This window comes from Onychostruthus taczanowskii, unplaced genomic scaffold, assembly GCF_017590055.1.
Source record: "Onychostruthus taczanowskii isolate IOZ18803 unplaced genomic scaffold, ASM1759005v1 scaffold5, whole genome shotgun sequence".
Classification (NCBI taxonomy): Eukaryota; Metazoa; Chordata; class Aves; order Passeriformes; family Passeridae; genus Onychostruthus; species Onychostruthus taczanowskii.
Window position 1 is genome coordinate 13,463,212 of NW_024502568.1, and position 18,498 is coordinate 13,481,709.

Sequence of the window (18,498 nt, forward strand, 5' to 3'; positions counted from 1 at the left end):
AAAAAATTATTCATTTCAAGAAAAGCAATGCAGAAGTACACTGTCCTCAAAATAAGACATGCTAACACTGACAGAGGAAACAAAATTTGAAAATACCATAGTTCACCTGATGTCACTTTTTTTACTAACCGAGAAATAAATGTGCTAAAATGTCTTAACAGACCTTATTGCTTTAGCAAGTACAGCAATATAAAGAGAGCAACATTTCTGAAAAAGGCATGTGAAAAGCAGAGTGAATTGCATTGTATACTGGATTTCCTATCTGGCAGAGAAATACACAGCCATTACAATACTTTGCTCTCATCAGGCAACTTTTGGGGTTCATTCCAACAGAGCTGTTGCCAGTAACTCTGCAAGTATGAAACCATTTAACAGTGACTTTGATTATGCTGAAGTTATTGCACTAATAACTCACCCTCAGTGTGGTTTGGGATAGCAGGTTTTACTTTAGAACTTCAGCTGACTGGCACCTGCTCTACTGTCACAGCTCAAGTGAGAAGCAGGAACCCAGAGGAACACTAGGATGTTGCAAAAGCTTCTTTAACCACCTGACCATCACACATTCCAAACATTAATGTTGCTGAAATGTTGCAGACATCAGCTGTTCTTCAGACTTATCAACTTAATATGAACCAAACACATTGCTGTTATTGAAACCCTTCTGTTTTCACGGCACCTCACTTGTTTTTTAACAAATCTGATAATGGCCAATATCAAAATGCAGAGACATTGCTTGTTTCAAACACTGCCTCCATTGGGAAAAACAAAACTGCAGTCCCTGATTTGTCTGGAACATGTGACATTGAGGAGACAGGCAGCTCTAACAGCCACATGTGATGAAGGTGGGAGAGAGGCTGAAGAAAATCGCCACATTCAGAAACCACAAGCAGAAAGATGCAAAAGAGTTGAAGGATTGGGTTGGTGTTTTTTTCTTTTTGAGTTGTAAATTCGAAAAACTGCTGAAGCAGTGACAGAATACAGAAAAAATTAAATAGTATTTTCATAATTTATGCTCCAATTCACCAATGATTAATATAATAAATATGAGCACTATCTTTAATTGTTACAGTGATTCCTAGTAAGACACAAGTTTCTTTCTCCTCCACTATTCCATCTTCCACATTGCTAAGAATGTCACATACTTATTGCCACAACTTGAGATAAAGTGTAATCCGTATGTAGACACAAGCTTTATCTTCTTTTTTATGAAGTATAACAATAGTTAGGTCAAGGAAATGCTACTTTAGAAGGGTTTTTTTTAATGCCTCTCTCTTGTATATATATGTGTGTATATACAGACACAGATATTATTCATGTATGTGTATATATTTTATATTTATATATATATATAATGTTTAGTAGAAAGCTCCCAAACACTTATCAATCCAGTTTCCCAGATCTGGAATTTCATCTGACTAATAACAACCTGTCAGCTTTAAATATTGGACTATTTGTCTCCCTGTGTCCAGTGCCTGAGATCTTGTTAATTACCTAAACTCCCTTTCTGTAGGTCTTGTTAATTACCCGTCTCCTGTCTCAGAGGACCTTGTTAATAACTTGTACAGTCTCTCTAAAAAGGTCCTAATAACACATTAAAATTAAAGATGCTTTTCTTTTAGCACTTGTCAAGTGGTGTAAATTGAGAAATTTTCACATCAGTTTATTAGCCTGTAGTGTAGTGTCATGTGTTTTCCTAAACAAAAACAATTTCAGAAAAACGATGCACAAGCTTTGGTTATGGCACAAAACAATCTTTGTTTTGCCCTCAGTTTCTTTAACTGTGTTCAACACAAAAGCCACGTGGCTTCTGACTGCAAATTAACCTCCTGAGAGCCACAATAGCAGTAATTGTAAGAATGAGTGCAATTTAAGGCAATATTGGGTAAAAGTTTCAAAACAGTGCATTAAGAAGTACAAAATCAAAATTATTATTGGTAAATGCTGGATAAGAGCACTGGACATTCTTTGCTTAAAAATTCTTCATTTGCTTTATGAAACAAAACCTCTGGAATGAACAGATTTTGTAGCATTTGCAAAACCAGCATTTTTTGTTTCACTATGAGACTATTGCATTTTTAAATTGTCAAGAAATCAGCTCATAAATATCTCTACTATGCCTACAACAGACAATGGAACCCCCAATCTTAACACTTACGTAACACTGCGATATCGTATCTACAAAAACACTTTAAAAATACTCATTTATCCAGTCAGCATTTACAGGCAAAGTATCATCCCTGTTTTACAGATTTAGCCAAAGCCAGGGAACAAGCCTTTGCCAGGTCAGAGATGAACAGAAATGAGGAGCCTATATTTTGTGATTTCCTGTCAATAAGTATTATATACAAACCAAATAGGTTTTTGTTTTGGTTTTCAAAAATACTTCTAAAACCTTCTTGTAACAATAATAAATGATAGCAATAAAAATAAAAGATAATTTTCAAATAATCCCGGCATACTTGCTTTCAGAAAAAAAATCCTACAAGTGTTGCTGAGCCCCTTCTATAATTCTTGGATCAGCAGCTGAGCAACACGTGGAAGATGTACTTATCTTCATTTGTTTAATTAGTAAGTAAGAGTAATTAGTGACAGAGCATGCAGCCAGCCAAGCACTGCAGGATGGGCTGTTCAGCAGCTCACCCAGCTGATGCCATCAGCTGTTCTCCACATTGTTACTGCTCACTCAACATTACCAACCACAATTAATTAGGATGGACTTAAGCCTGACCCAAAGTTCACCCAAGTCACTGAAAAGCTTCCCCCCAAGGTTACAGATGTGGCTTCACCAGCGCTGAGAATGTGACAGTCACACCACAGACATGAAGGAGCTGGGTTTGCTGGATTTCTTTTGAGGGACGGATGCTATGGGCTGGCTTATTTTCCTTCCACTTTTTTCTATGTCTAGCCTGGTCCCACAGACTGGATGTTTTATGGCTCCAGTGTGCTCCTGGAATACATCCTCCAGCAGGATTTCATCAGACAGGAATCCAGCTCAGGATGCTCCATCACCCAAACCAAGGCTGGGTTAAGTGGGAGATCTGCCTGCAAAGCAAACACCTGATCCACAACAGAACACTAATTTTAGACACACCTTAATAAAAATATACTGCCTGCTTTATATGCAGAAATGGGATTCATCCAAAAGAGCTTAACAGCACATTGAGTAAATAAAAAACAACCCAAAGACTAAATTCCCTGTCGACTCTTTCTGCATACTGAATTTGTTACCCAGCCTCATTTATTTTGGGCCCAGATATTCATACAAATTCTTTCTTCAGTACTACTAGTTCAAAAAATAAAAAAATGGATTCCATTTGAGAAATCCTCCACAGATAAAAGGTAAACTTAAACTGTAAACTTATTAAATATGCACATTTTGTATTAGTTTCTACTTCAAAAGAAAATAATTCTATAAGATGCATTTAGAAGAAAGTAAACTAAGTCTAAAAGGTTCACAAAGAACATCATAATGGAAGATATAAAAATCAAGAGCATCTAACTTAACTTATTGCATGCCAGATATTATGACATAATAGCTGTTTCACAAAAAAGGTCAGAATGTTTACTGGTTTTGGCTTTTTTGAAAATAAAATAATATCTATTTGTCTTATCAAAAGTTTATGTTTACATAAAAGTCAAGAACTAGTAAAAGGGACTCCCATACAAAGACAGAAACAAATTACTGTAGTCCTTCTGAATGGGCACTGTGATGAGCTTTTTAATTACAAAACAAAGAAAAAAAGTCCATCATGATTATCATTAAGTTTTATATTTATCAAGATCTGCTGCATTCAAGAACTTCAAAAGATTTCACTACTTATATCTAGCATCTGCCTGAATACAGTGTTTCATTTCAAAAAATTAAATGCTATGCAATTTTAATTGTTATTTGAATTATTTCTCTTTAAAGAAACTTAAATGGAAGTTTAACTTCTGACAAACCAAGCTACAACTTAACCTAATGCAAATTCAGAGAAATACTTCATTAAATAACAAATATTCTAAGATTGTCTATAAACATGTTATTTAAGACACTAGAACCTGACTGGATTCATAGAAGGCACTAAGAAGAAAATTTGTTGAGGTCACATGAGCTTCTAGCAACAAACTCTTTTCTACATCAGTTCAATTTCAGTTCATTTTCCTAATTCACATCCATGATTAGTTTTGATAAGAAAATGATTCTAAGTTTAAATCAGGAGTGCATGCATTCTAACCCATGAAGAAAACTGAGCTGGGACACAATAAGATCCCTCATTTCTAAGAAAACAAGGTAACAAAAATCCTTCTTTTAAAAGAAACGACTTGAGTCATTAATTAAGGAATTAATACACAGGAAAAGGTAAATTTTTTAGAACTATGCTTTCCATTTAAAACGGTGATTGATTTTATAGCCTTTAGATTCCAGTTTGAAGCATTTTAATTTCAAATGCATTTTCTACCAAATTTAAATCATTACATAGAAATGAATCATTACCTTGAAATAGCAAGGACTGCTATTTTCTGGTATTTATATAAAAAAAAAAAGAATGCAAAGGAATGGAAGTTAATTAACTTAAACATTTGTCTATTGTGAACCGTATATGTGGGTGGCAGTGTACATAAATATATATATATTTATGCATGTATAAAGAGAGACAGACAGGCAAGATTATCTTTCTCACAAGCATACAGAACCCAGGAAGGAAACTAACAGTGGGTTACACATTTTCTTAAGGAAAACAAGTAAAGCATTGATAGACAAACAAAGATTAAAATGGATTATTGAAATCAAAGTTCCTTATCAGTCCTGTAACTTAATTCATTCTGCTCAAGACATAAACTGCTGCCTCGTGCAATAATTTCAATGTACAGAACTCAGCAAAGCTGCAGTGAGCCAAATGAATTCAAGAGAGATAAGAGTTCATGTGGGTGCTCCCATTTAGAAACAGAATGTTCTTTAATTCTTGTATTCCAACATATAGAACTTAAATACCCCTTTGTTTTTTCCCCTACCCAAATAGTGACATCCACAGGATTTCTTTTCACTACTCCCATTTGCACCATTCTTTTATTTAGACAGTTTCCTCCTCCCCTTACGTTTGAAACCTTTTCCTCTCCAAACCCGACTTAGAGCAATGTAATAAATTAGCAACAAATGTTCAGGTAAAGCAGAAGACTTCAGGGAGAGCCCATTCTGAAGCACAAACAAGGTCTTCCACAAACACAAGCACCCAAGAACTTTCACAGCACATATCAGCAATAAAGAAGTCACTTCAAAACAAAGTAGGAAACAACCAAATTATATAAAAAGTTTGTAACATAGAAACAGAAAAGCACTGATATAAACGCATATAAAGCACAAAGATTGTGTTCCTCAATACTTCACATTTTCATTTACATAACATTCAAGATATCAGATTGAAATACAGCAAAAACCTACCTTGAAGATGGCAACATGCTTGTAGGCTTGAAGTTTGCCATAAAAGGATTAGTCGAATCATAATCAAAACTCTCCTGATGAGCTTCCCCAAACGCACTCGGTGATTTCAAGTCACTAGAACTCTCTGATCCCCCATTGCTAAGTTTATCTGACCTCTTGCTATCTTTTTTTCCAGTCACTCTTTCAAAAAGACTAACTTTCTCTTTTTTCTCCTTTTTAATTTCTTTTCTGATCTCGACAGGTTTGGAAAACAGACTTATGTTTTGATCCCACGTTGCTGGGCTTTCTTCAAATGGATTCTTCTGTCTTGGCAGTGTAGCAAATTTTTGGGGTAATGAAGCACTCACATTAAATGGGTCATTTTGTGCTTCAAGTGCAGTTTCATCAACTGTGCTGTCAAGTTGGCTCATTTTAGAAGTATCAACACTTAATGTCCTTCTGTGTGGAGATTTTAGACTCCCTGCAAACAATCTGTCATTAGTACATTATCAATGAGACACTATATCACAGTTTATGACATGCAGAAAACCCATTTTAGCATAGATCTAGAAGCTTTGCAATTGAGCCTCAGTTCAGAACACTGGTGATTAACTAAGCTATTAAAAAAAATAACAGCTGTGGCCTTGATTTCATGTTTCAGAAATGTTTATGGATAGGCACCACGGGAAATTTTTGCTTCCTGCATGAAAATGAAGTTCTACAGAGAAGACAGCTATGACTGGTGTGCCATTCCAGAGACAATAGTAAGAAGTTGCATAATAACATTGAGCAATTCTAAGTATTTTCAGTTTTTTTGTATAAATCAGGTTTAAAATTTGGTGATAGTTTTTGACTTTTTAATTAGACTTATTTCTCAGAAGATGCTATTTTGCCTAGAGTCCCCTCTGGAATGCAATATACTCTCAGATGAGGACATAATAAGAGAAAATGCTAAACTATCATACATCATGAGCAATGCAAGTTATTTCTTATACTCAGAAACAGCAATTATGAGTTACCAGCAATTAAAGAAAGCAATTAAATAAAAAAAAAAATAGGCCAGCAATATTTCTTAACATTTTGGCCTTGTAAGTGCTTCATAAACTGAAGTAACAGATTCTGAATGCTCTAACATAAGTGAGCTGTAATTGTAATGGTCATGAGTGTTACTTACCCCCTTCATCAACAGAACCAAAGGACTCCAGCTGACGCCTGAAAAGATGGGTGTAGCCAACAGTGCTGGATTTCATCTTCTCTGAGGAGACGTGGGGTCCTGTCAGGTCTGACATGGAGTGAGCTGAGGACAGCCGCTGAGGGCCCAAGAGGAAAGGTTTTTTTGGTTTTGATTTCATTTGCACTTCACCACTACACACCTCTAGGTTTGCATCATCAGGTATGTGAGTGCTTGGGATGATTGCAGAGGATGTATCTGAAAACGTCCCATCGTTTTTCCGACCCTTCATTTTGTCTTTTAGTTTAGCAAATGGGGATTTGGTTTTGTCCTTCATTGACAAATCAAACATACTTGCTGTCATGTTATTCCTCATAAACTGAATATTGACGTTGATTTCTCCTCTGTCTTTAGTTCTCTTCCCTTGTCTGGATTCTAGGGGAAACCACCTTAAAGGAGAAAGAGAGCAAATTAAGTTGTGTTTTCTCAAGGTTATCATTGGTAGTTGCTTAATGCATCTGGTTAGAACAATTTAAAGAATGAAAACCAAAATCCTACATCAAAGATTCAACCATTCCTGCAATGAAAAACTTTGTTTATATTTGTATTCAAAGACAACTTATTTGTTTATATTTGTTTTCAGCAAAAACTTCTTTCTTTATATTTGTTTCAAAACTAAATAACAAAGCAAGAGGAAGCTTTTTACAGTGTTCACCTGTTTCAAAATCAACTCTGGAAGCTGACAAAACATTACCAAAGTTAAGGGCTTCCATCCGCTTATGGAGCAGAATTTGTACCTTATTATAAATACAGATACATTTTCTTTTTTTTTTTAATAGTCTTCAAGTGTCCTTTATTTAGTAGTGATGTATATTAATGTATTCTATGTGGCACCTACTTGATCTAGTAACCTTGTCTCCTTGGTTTTTCCTCAGTTTTACACACTAGCAAACATTTTCCCCTCTTTCCTTCTTTCCAAGAACTGGTTAAGATTTATGACAACTGCAGCAATGCTGGCTAAGAAATATCTGAGAGCCCTGAACAGTCAGCCACCATTTCAATTCTGCTCTGCCTCCTCCCTGGATGCTGACAGAAACTCCACAGGCACAACTGAGCACGTAGGTGTATCCAACAGCATCCTCTCTTTTGCAGGTCACCAGCAGGATTAACTTCAGAAATATTTCCTTTGGAACCATGACATAAATCCCCACTCCTTGAAAAGAGATCAAAGGTGTGATCATCTGTTTCAAAAAGCCAAGTGTGCTTCTTTGCCAGGTCCAGCAAAGGCTTTATCATTATCCAAGTGTCTTATTCATTCCCTATTGTGCTCCATTGTCCCATGGAAGCATCTGCAGAATTATGGCTCAATCCTCCCTCCACAGCTTCACCTAAATGAATGACCAACACACAATCCCTTCTCCACAACCATCACCAAGAGCCTTTCCTTATTTCAAAAGGTCACAAGGGCATATTTCAGATCCACCAGCTCTAAAGAAGTGCTCTAACTCACTGTCAGGAGAAATCCATGCACACAGACTCACACAACAGTGCCTTACCACCAGTAACTTTTGAATTGGAGAGACGAAGAAATTAAATTGCCTATTAACACAGATACAGAATTGATTATACAGTTATACATACATTATTCAATCCTGCCTAATAAAGAAAAAAAGGTCAGGAAAGGAGAAAAATAGCCCTTAATTTATCTTCAGATTTCACAGATATATTTTAAAGGTGACAGCTGTAATCAAGTTTTCAGGCAGAGATTAAATGTTTTGAGTTGAGAAAATACTTCCAAAAGTGACACACCAAAGACATAACAAAAGGGTAAGGAGTATTATTATGCCTTTTCTTATTTTTTGATGTTGCTTTGTGAGGTTCACAAGATTTTATATTTCATACTAAAGGAAAATAATTAATCAGACCTCCTCTGTTCTTGCAATCAACAATATAAATCCAGACCAGTAGACCCAGAAGCTCAAACCAGGTGAAGGATAATTAAATCTTTAGGAAAATAGCTTTTCTTCTGTTGTGAGGTAACTTCATTTATATACTTTAAATGAAATACAAAACCTGGAATATGTGTCTGAAGAAGATGGATTGTTTTTCCTTTTAGTTAATAATGCTTCAATTCTTTGGTAACTGATTCCAGAAACACTTTAAGTCATCTACAGAGTTGTTACAGAAAACAAAAACAGAACCAAAAGTCAATTGTCTTTGTGCTACATAATATTGCAAAAACTGGAAGACAAGATAGCCTACTTTCATTAAAACTCTTCTTTAATAGAAAATATGTTCATATATTCCCTTAAAAAATACAAACAGTACACAGCCATAATGAGCAAGCTTTGCTCAGACAGCTCCTGGGCAGGTAAAAAAACCCAAAGAAAAACCATCCTGGACCTGAGAAAGTCCTCCCACAGCTCCTCAGCCACACACTAAACATACACCCCAGCACAAATAAGGCTCATGAGTGGTTTAAGAAAGTCAGGAGGCAGAAAGGACTTCACTTTTTGACATGGAAATTTAGTATCTCAGTCTACACTGTAACAAAACATTCCCCTTTTCCCTCTCCTCACAGGGTTCAAACATTAATACTCTATCTCTGATAAAACTGGTGAATTTTTCTGTTTCTGCTTCTGAATGATCAAAACCTTAAATTGATCCATGACACTTAACTTGTTTTAGAACAAGTATAAGACATAAATTCTTAAGCTTTTGCAATGGGGAAGAAGGTATTTTATTTTAAAAACTTATTTAACAATTACTGGCATTCTTATAACTAATCAACAACACTGTGTCATTACCAGCACTCACCTGCTAAGGGCAAATGCCATGAACCAATTTGACATTTACCTCTTCTTAAAGAGAAGCCCACAACTAAGACCATACCTTCATAGCTTCTACATTTATTTTCAAAGTATATCTTGAAGAACTTGACATTAAAAATAAGTCCAGGTGGGAAAACAAAGAAACTCTCCTTTTCCTAGGAAGACAACAGAAGGTCCTGCTGGAAGCAGGTTCAACACTGCTACTGATTCCAACACAATTTAATCATAAACTCTTTTACTCCAGCAAAATTCCTTTGGTCTTCAGTGGAATTTCTGTTAGAATAATGATTGCTGGATCAAATCTTTGTATGAAAGACAGACATTTAATTTTCATAGGCATTTCAAGGAGGTTTCTTTGTTACCTTGGAGAGTTTATCTTGTTTTACTTATAATGAAGGTTCCATATGCTTCAGCTCATAACAAGACAATATGAGAAGCAGACTCAAATCATGATTTTCTTCAAAATTCAAAGGCAACTAATTACTTTTTTAAACAGATGAGAACAAATGCAGGCAATCCATTTATGTGGAACTGCACGTGAATGAGCAACTAAGACCATAAATGTTTCTTATTAGAATCTGTTTCGACAACACATGGGCGTGAGCAGCAAATAGAAAAAACAGCTCTATATAGGAGAGAAAAAAAAATGGGGAAATGAAGTCCACTGTTTTCAGATAACAACATTTGGGTCCTAAAACACTAAATTCCATTATACTACTGCCAATTTTAAAAATTGAAATGTATTATAAAAGCCAATAAAACTTGCTATTTTGGTTTTGTTTACAGTACTTTTAGCCACAATAAATGCTCCATTTGTCAGGCTGCCATGAGCTTATTCTATAGAAAGCCTGTACAAAGTAGGAAAATAGCCAATAACATACATGAACAAAACAGGGTGGCTTTTATGAGAGCAGATGCCCTTTTACTTAATAACCAAATATTACATCCAGTCTTGCAGACAGTCTTTATTTAAACAGACCTTGTACAAAGTCTGGCAAATTTTCCCAACTTCAAAGGAAGCCCTATTGCCTTTGGAATCATTCATTCTTCTTGCTCTCACCTTCAAATGTTCTGTAGGGCAATGTCCTCCATACACCCTCTAATTTCAACTTTTTCCCGATGGCTTCCATCAGAACAACCCTTGTTTCTTTGTCTCATCTGTTTTTCAGTATGCTAATGGGCTTTGCCTGTCTTGCACAGGTTTCTGTTAATTTTTATTTTTAAGTATTCTATAAATGACCCCTCTGCACGCTGACAATTTTCTTGAATGTGCAAAGAGCTAAATAGGAATTGAACGTGAAAGGCTAAATAGGAAAAATCCTGCTGACCAGGCAGCCCTGAAAAGGGCTGTACACCCCTCTGTGAAGCAGCATGGCTACTTTCTACCATGACAAGATTAGTTCATTTTGGCCACATCTACAGCTAGGGGTGGAAAAGCAAACTCTCCTAACTTGTGCAGTCTTACCACTAATGAACCCTCACCTTGGGGAGGACAGACAGGAAGGGCGAAGGAGAAAACTGAAATAAGCTACTATAAATGAGCAAGTTACAAAACCCTGGCCTGTCTATTTCATTTAAATAGCTAGTGATCTATAGATTTTCAGCTGTTTTTTTCCTCCCCTTTTCTGATTCTATTTGTCCTCCAAATCTGCCACAGAATCTGACACTTCCAAGTCTTATCCCTCTCTCTCCTTTGAAGAAGCATCACTCAGCCTGTTCAGCTCACCATGTAAGAGTGAGGAGGATGGGCTGACAGCATGGGTAAGAAAAAGCACTACCTAATTTCAATTACATTTTAATTATATACTTTCACAGCCTCCAAAACCACTGGGTAACTTATCTAGCAGTTTCAGCAGGAATTAAGTGTTCCACCCAGCACATTCATCCTGTGCATGACAGATGAACTCCCAACTCTGTCTTCTGGACAGTGCCAAAGATGGAAAGTATTGAAGGAATTTTCCCATCTTTCTGCTTCTCAAATACACCACTCTGCCTTGACTCTACCAGTAATTGTCTGTTGAGCTAATCTAGTTTTGCTTTGCTGAAAAACCCAAATAATTTTGCAAAATCTTTATTTCAATTCACAAATTACTGAAGAAATTTTGCAAAAAGCCACATAATCATCACAGCATCTGCAAAGGCTTCTGACCTTGATTTTACATGCAAAAATCAGCACTGTGATTTGCTACACATTTAATTTTCTATACAGGCAGGTACTTCTAAACTTACCCCTATAAAAGACCATCAGAACCTCAATGATAGAACATGTCCATCAGCTGTCACAAAAACAAAGTTGATGACTACTGTTAAACTAGATACACTGAAGTAACTTGCTTCACAAAAGCCCACTAACATAAATGTCCACAGCTAATTGATAAAAAACAACATCCAAAGCCCAGAACTGTCTGACATTTTCATTTAGCAGCGTATGCACTTTGAAAAATGCAGAAGTATGTTTTGTGATAAATCATTCCAGTACCCTACTGAGAGGCTGCCCCAAAAGTCAGCAAGTAGGAAAATTAAGGCAAGGGGCTGAGCACAGACAACATCGTGTATGAAGGGAAATGAAGAAGAAAACAAATTATTTGTTAAATTAAGTGATGACACTCACAAAGATGAATACTCTTACTTTCTGGAAGCCAACTGAAATGAGATCTTGAAAGCAGTCTAAAATAAATACTACAGAGTGACATTGTAACACCACAAAACATATGGGAACTGACAGCTATCACAACACCCTCACTATGGGGTTTGCTAATATCAACTGGAATCAAAGTCATTAAAGTGGTCTTAGTTTACTTATTATTTTGGCTAAAGACTATGTGTGAATACTTCTGTGTTAGAAACAAACTAACTGAAGGTATGAGAATTAAGGCCAGTTATTTGAGTTGAGTGTGTGCACAGAAAATGGAGAAGCATTTCCATCCAGACAGCACTTAGACTCTGACTCAAGAGTTACGACTTACTGAGAGGATGTGCATGGATTTGTTGTCGCCAAAATGCTGGGAATATTACTAAACAATTTGAAAATATCACTGTAAGACCATAAAGCTACAGCTGGGCAAAACTTTGTTTTCTCCCATAACCATCTTTCTCTTTTGTTCCTCACTACTCACATTCCTTATTTTCTTTTTCCATTTAACGGTTAGTACCACAAGACAACCCATACAGAATCTCCAGGCTGCTCTTTATTTCTGTGCCTTTTAACATTTCTGAGTTACTACTCTTCCCACTTTTGACTTGAGTGGAACAAGATTTTTGTCTTGCTTTAACCACAGTAAAGACATTTTCTGTTACACCCTGCTATTTCCACTATTATTGAAGCTCACCCCTTCATTTTTCTTGTTTAAACTAAATTTAAGACTAAAAGTGAATAAATAATAGTGTGCTATGTTTTGCAGAAATATCATTAAAATGGTTGCCACTCATTAACAAGGACAGAACCCATATATTATCTATTTACTAATTGTTTGCTTGTTCATAATTCCAGATGCATTTGAAGCCTCCCTCTTGCCTATGCTGCTACAGATGAGAGAGAGGACAGAGCAGAGGCAGTTGAAGAGGGAGTTTATATCCAAGACAGAGGCTGCCAAGAAAGAATTCACATTAATTTGGAAAAAGTCAGATCATTTGCATACCTTCCAGGAAGGTCAGCAGCACTAAAGTCAGTGCCTACCACACAGGGGTACTGATCATGGTCAACCATGAGTTCTTTTTGTTTGCTTGCTGAGAAGCTGGTTTTGACTCTTTCTTTATGATCAACAGAAGTTGAGAAGTATCTTTAGGAAAGGCCCAGATTCCTTCACTCCATTATGCTCAAGTAAGCATTTTTTTAACAACTGCTGCAATTTGTGTGTGTGTAGAGGGGAGTGATGTTGAGGTATTATAGACCCCAGGGAGAAGAGGAACTAAATCACAAATAAAAGATGTCTCCTCCACCATGTCCATAAGAAATAATAACTCTACATCACCTGCCTTCTCAAATTTATAGCATTCCAAACAACTGTTACATCTTAAATCAGCCAAACATACAATAAAATGAGACGTCCAGGAAAGCTCATGAAGGAATGGACAATAAACAGAGTGGAATTAGAGGGTAACAAGGATGAAGCAAAAGCAGAGGAAATAAATAACACTGGGAAAGTTAAAGAGTCATTGTAAAAAACTACTGAAAAACGCTTCAGTAAATTAAGACATGTCAGAAAATTAGTATTTTTTTATTTCATTGTAACTCAAAAATTTGTTTTGATGCTATGCAATCAGAATATGAGCAGCATAAAGGCAACTATGAATTATAACTGAATTGAAATTATTACAAAAAAGCATATATGCTCTAAAACAATATGTTCATTGATCATAATTTACATTTCAAGTGGAAGAGTAGAAGAGGTATATTTATTTTGCAAGAGCAGACGGAAACAATTGCCATGTATTTCTTAGGATGAATTAAAAAACCCACACGATGTTATTGCAAAAAAATAAAAGCCATGTCAGAATTTTGACATTTGAAAACTTATGCTAAATACACTTCCATTAAAGCAGTTTTTCTAAAGCTTTTTGAAGTGTTAAAAAACCTCAGTAAAACCTTTCAGCATCTGGAGCCTAGTTTTCAGCTCTGGAAAAAAGAGAAGTAAAAAGTCCCTGTCCATTTCCAACTACAGCAGCAATGCCAGAGACACAAATTTACAAACTTTCACAGTACAATGGGCATTTCTGCACTAGGAAAGAAAGAAAATGAACTGGGATCCTGCAGATGCTTTGGATGAAGTCTCTGGAAGAGATCTAGTGAGGGACCATCTGAGCCGCATCTGGATCTGACTGTTCCAGCAATTTTTACTTTTAAGAATTTGAAAAATCATCAGTTTCAGAAACGAAAAGGACATCATATGATGCTGTGTACAAAATTTTCCCTATCAAGTTGTAGTAAAGAGACTACATTGTTTCATTAAGTCTTGAGCCAGAGCAAGTTTCTTAGAACACAAGACAAATCCCATCATGAGGCCTCTGCCTGAAAACTTTACTGCAGGGAGTATTTGTCTTAAGATGTGAAAAGTAACAAAAAAAGCTCCAGAAAAAAAATATATTTTTCCCCAACATAATGTTCCTGAGTCTGCAATGATTTTTGAAATTTATTTCTTCAAATTATAAAACATTAAATTAAAAAAATATGTAAAAAGCCAAATGTCACACACCCCACGGTCTTCCTAGGAATTCAGAATCAGCTGGTAGCCTTCACTTCTCATACCTCCTTACTAAAAAAGCACTAGGGAATTGCTGACAGGGTTCAGCATTGTGCAGAATATTAAATATCTTTTTTGCAATACCCTGGTGACTCTTGAGTCTGTCTCTTACAGCACCATATGTACAGCTGTGTTGGAAAGAGGAAGCTATTAAATATATTAAAAAGTAGAAATATTACCAATAGACACTTCATCAAATAACTGGATCTCATTCATCCCCAAACAAAGCAAGAAATGTTAAGGTTACATCAACATAAGAAAATAACTCTGGATTTAATAACAGCACAAGCCTGTTGAACATATTTGAAAGTAAAAACATTGCTTAATAAAACAGATTAGTGTTTCTGAAACAATGAATATAGCTTTCAACCATCAGAATGCTTTGGTAACAAAGACATTGGACTTGGTTTTGAAAGGTGCTGGGTGTCTCAGTTCCCACACCATACACACAGTTAGAAGGTCTTCAGGTCCAAATATATTACCCTTAGTTTACTGCCAACACAGGAATAGGAATATTTTCTATCAAGAAAAGATTTAATAAAGAGGGGAGAAAAAAGAGCATTTTGTTTGAGATTGCATTCATAAATCTATTCTTGAAGGTTTGCCCTCATCCCACACACACACAAATACTGCATCCACATCTCCAACGAGTGCTTCAAGGAGACAGCCAGACACACTCGCGTGGCACGAGGGCACACAGGCACACAACCACAAAAACTTCTCAAAAACATTGAAACTCAAGAACTCAGAGTTACTTTTTTCTGAAAGTGAGTTTTAGAAAGGACATTTTTGAGGTTTCTAAGCACCTAAAGACACCAAGGGACTTTCAGTGGCTCCTTTCTCATAAGAATTTAAATTAGCATTACGCAAGAACGCTGCCAAAAATCCCACTTGCCGCCCAGCCGCACTTTTACACTTACATAAGACTTTTACAAGTACGGCTGTTTGGCCCTAGAAGCCTAACACCCATCAACTTTTAATAAGATTTGCAATCTTAAATGCTCAAGTAACTTCTGAAGAAAGGACTCAGGCTGTTTGTAAAACTTTCCCCACAGGCCCCCATCTTGTGCAGCAGAGCTCGCAGGCAGCGCGCGGCGTTCCCGGCGTTCCCGGTGATTTCAGCGGCGCTCTGAGAGGAACTGCTCCACAGCTACATAGCAGGAGTTCCTCTCTCACACTTCAGAGAAAGAAATGAGAAAATAAAGAACACCTATGGAGCCCTGCTAAGCATAACTCCTTATAAAAATACTGCAGATCTGAATGTTTGTTTAACTATCACAAGGACTGTTACTTACCCCACTTAAAAATTTCTGGAATAATTTTGCAATTACTGCAATTTACTTTTGCTAAACCTGGTGCAGGAGCTTATGTTTCTTCTTCTGGGGAAAAGCAGTTTTGTTACTCACAGTAATAATGAATTAATTTTACTCCAGCTTCTGAACGCACATTTCTTTCTAGATATACAGTCTTTACTTTTTGTAGTATTCCTCCCTCATTCATTCACCTTGTTTTTCACCTTGTTGCTAGGTGTTGCAACTAAGGCAGTTGACTACTGACTTGCAAGATAATTACAATTAATGAGTCAAGAATTTTTAAGATACATGTCTAAAGAGCAGTGAAACTTCTTGAATCAAGTGTTAACAGAAATTAAGGCCCTAAGGCTATAGGCATCACCATGTATTGCATCAAGATAACTGGTTTATCCCTAAAAAGGTAAGCAATTAAAAAGCGTAATACTCCAGGCAGTGAACCCACAAGAGATTCTACACAGAGTTCTTCTTTCCTGTCATATGGTTTGTGAACATACTGTTTTGCAAAAAAATCAGTTTACAAAAACAAACACCACGGCAAAGAGAGCTTTGACTTGCCTTTGGTGCTGTTCAACCTCAGCCATGCATTTAAGCAGGACCAGGTTTTGAGGTGGTTTCAGCAGAAACAGTTGTCTGACCAAGAAGCCCTGCCTGGTGTTAACCATGTGGATTTCCACCTCCAACTGCCAATGCTGCTGGAGGTCCAACCCCAGCTCAGTCACAGACAGACAAGCGACACCAGTCTTTTCGTGGCTTGGATGCCAAGTCCAGCACCTCACCACAGACCCACCATCACTATGGATACCAGACTTCAATTTCAACAACTGAGATTTGGGCACAGGAGCCTTTGTACTCATCTGAAGAGACACTAGAGGAGGAAAGGCACCTGGAGCAGGAACTATTTAACCACTGCAGACAGATCTGTCAGCGTTCATGTATGTCACTGCCAACACAGAGCTCACTTGGAGGTCTCCATGCTGCTCTGATTCAATTTCTGTGGGACAAACATATCCACACCAAACCCAAAGCATGGAGTCATAAGCATGCCTGCAATTACTCTCATACCTCCAGTCTGAGTTACCCATACGCATGGAGGATAAATTACGCTGGTACAAACACCTTTGTGCAACCATGTATTGTCAACTTTACTCATTTAGTTGAAAAACTGAGATAATTAGAAAAGTACAGTTCAACTTCATAAACTGCTATGATGCCTTTTTTTTTTTTTAATTCTTTTTGCATTCCAGTGCCTGAAATTCTTGGCAAACACTATTTTATTTGACAAAGGCTTATGTAGGTAGTGATGGAAGCTACCTCAGTCTTGTCAGCTGAGGCCTGCTGTTCAGTGCAGCCTGTGGCCTAAGATTAATCAAGACCAGCAAAGCGCTGTGCTGTTGTGGTAAGCCTTCATTAAGTCACAGTTCATTGACCACTAAAACATAAATATAAAATATTTAAAGACACGTGGTTGAAGCAACTGAAGGAAAACAATTTTAAAGAGAACCACACCAGGTTTCAGGGCATCTGAACCATCTCACGCATGGTTCAAACTGAAGTAGGAGATGAATGGGGTATGGACCTGTGCAGAACAAAAAAAAATGCTTAGAAAAACAGACTGTAATGAGTTCATGTTACACACAAGAGTTTGTCAGAAAACTTAATGTTATTGACAGTCCTTCACGGTGCACAGTAAGCACTTTGATTACAGTAAACTTCTCTGGAAGAGGTCAGGCCACAACGACATAACTGTATAGGCTGAGAGATCTGAACACAGAATCAATGATGGAAACATACTAATTTCATTTCAAAGTACTTACATTCATAGTAAGGCTACTATTTCCCACCCTCCCCAATCGCAACTGTCCAAGGAATACAAACGATAATGAAAAAAACCAACCATCACTTACTCTGTTTTCCGCCTTTGCTTGTCTTCAAATATATCATTCAGACTTATGGCTACCTGTCCCAAAAACCTGTCCAGCCCCACCAGCGACCTGTGCATGACAATCAGGTACAGGATGTATTTTTCTGGATTCTCCTGCATGAGTAGTCCAGGCAGCTCAAAGGAGGCCTCTTCCTTCCAGATGGGATCCAGCGTCTTCTCAGCCACCGAGGTGGAGTACTTCTCCTTGCCCAGCTGTATGATGGTGTAGGCATCGTTGCTGCCATTTTTACCTTTTGGCTTCAGACCTTTGGCTTGAAGGACCGTAACTTGCACGTGAGTTGGGAACCACTTTTGGGCTTGCTCCGCCAACATCATCTTTGAAGATCGCAGCAGCAGCAGCAATAACAAACGCAAAGTCTGTCAGTCCTCGAGGGACTGCGTAAGGGCACTTACGGCGGAGACACCTGTCAGGGGCTCGGCGGGTCCTTCCTCTACCGCTGCTGGCCGCGGGTGGCCCTCACCAGCCCGCGGGTCCCCCCCTTCCCCGGCAGCCCCACCTGCGGCTCCATGGCCGGGGGCTGCAGGTCCTGCAGCAGCCCCGGCCCCGCCGCCCTCCCGCGCCCGGCCTGGCCCTGCCCGCCGCTGCCGCCGGCCCAACTT

General features: G+C 37.5%; 1 protein-coding gene across 4 annotated transcripts in view; it reads right to left on the bottom strand.

The window, feature by feature from the left end:
- The window catches only part of RAB11FIP2 (RAB11 family interacting protein 2), a 37,650-nt gene extending 19,163 nt beyond the window's left edge, over positions 1-18,487 (bottom strand). For 3 of the 4 annotated variants that reach the window (XR_005953470.1, XM_041415778.1, XM_041415777.1), the window contains exons 1-3: positions 17,861-18,487; positions 6,576-7,021; positions 5,423-5,882 (exon numbers count right to left, since the gene is read on the bottom strand). Coding sequence is in view for 3 of the 4 variants with exons in the window: in XM_041415778.1 (XP_041271712.1) it covers positions 5,423-5,882; positions 6,576-7,021; positions 17,861-18,213 (1,259 nt within the window). In the remaining variant the exon portion in view is untranslated. Of the gene's footprint in view, positions 1-2,955; positions 3,043-5,422; positions 5,883-6,575; positions 7,022-17,860 lie in introns of those variants that run through there. The other variant, XM_041415779.1, reaches the window with a different exon arrangement.
- Between the last annotated feature and the right edge of the window lie 11 nt (positions 18,488-18,498).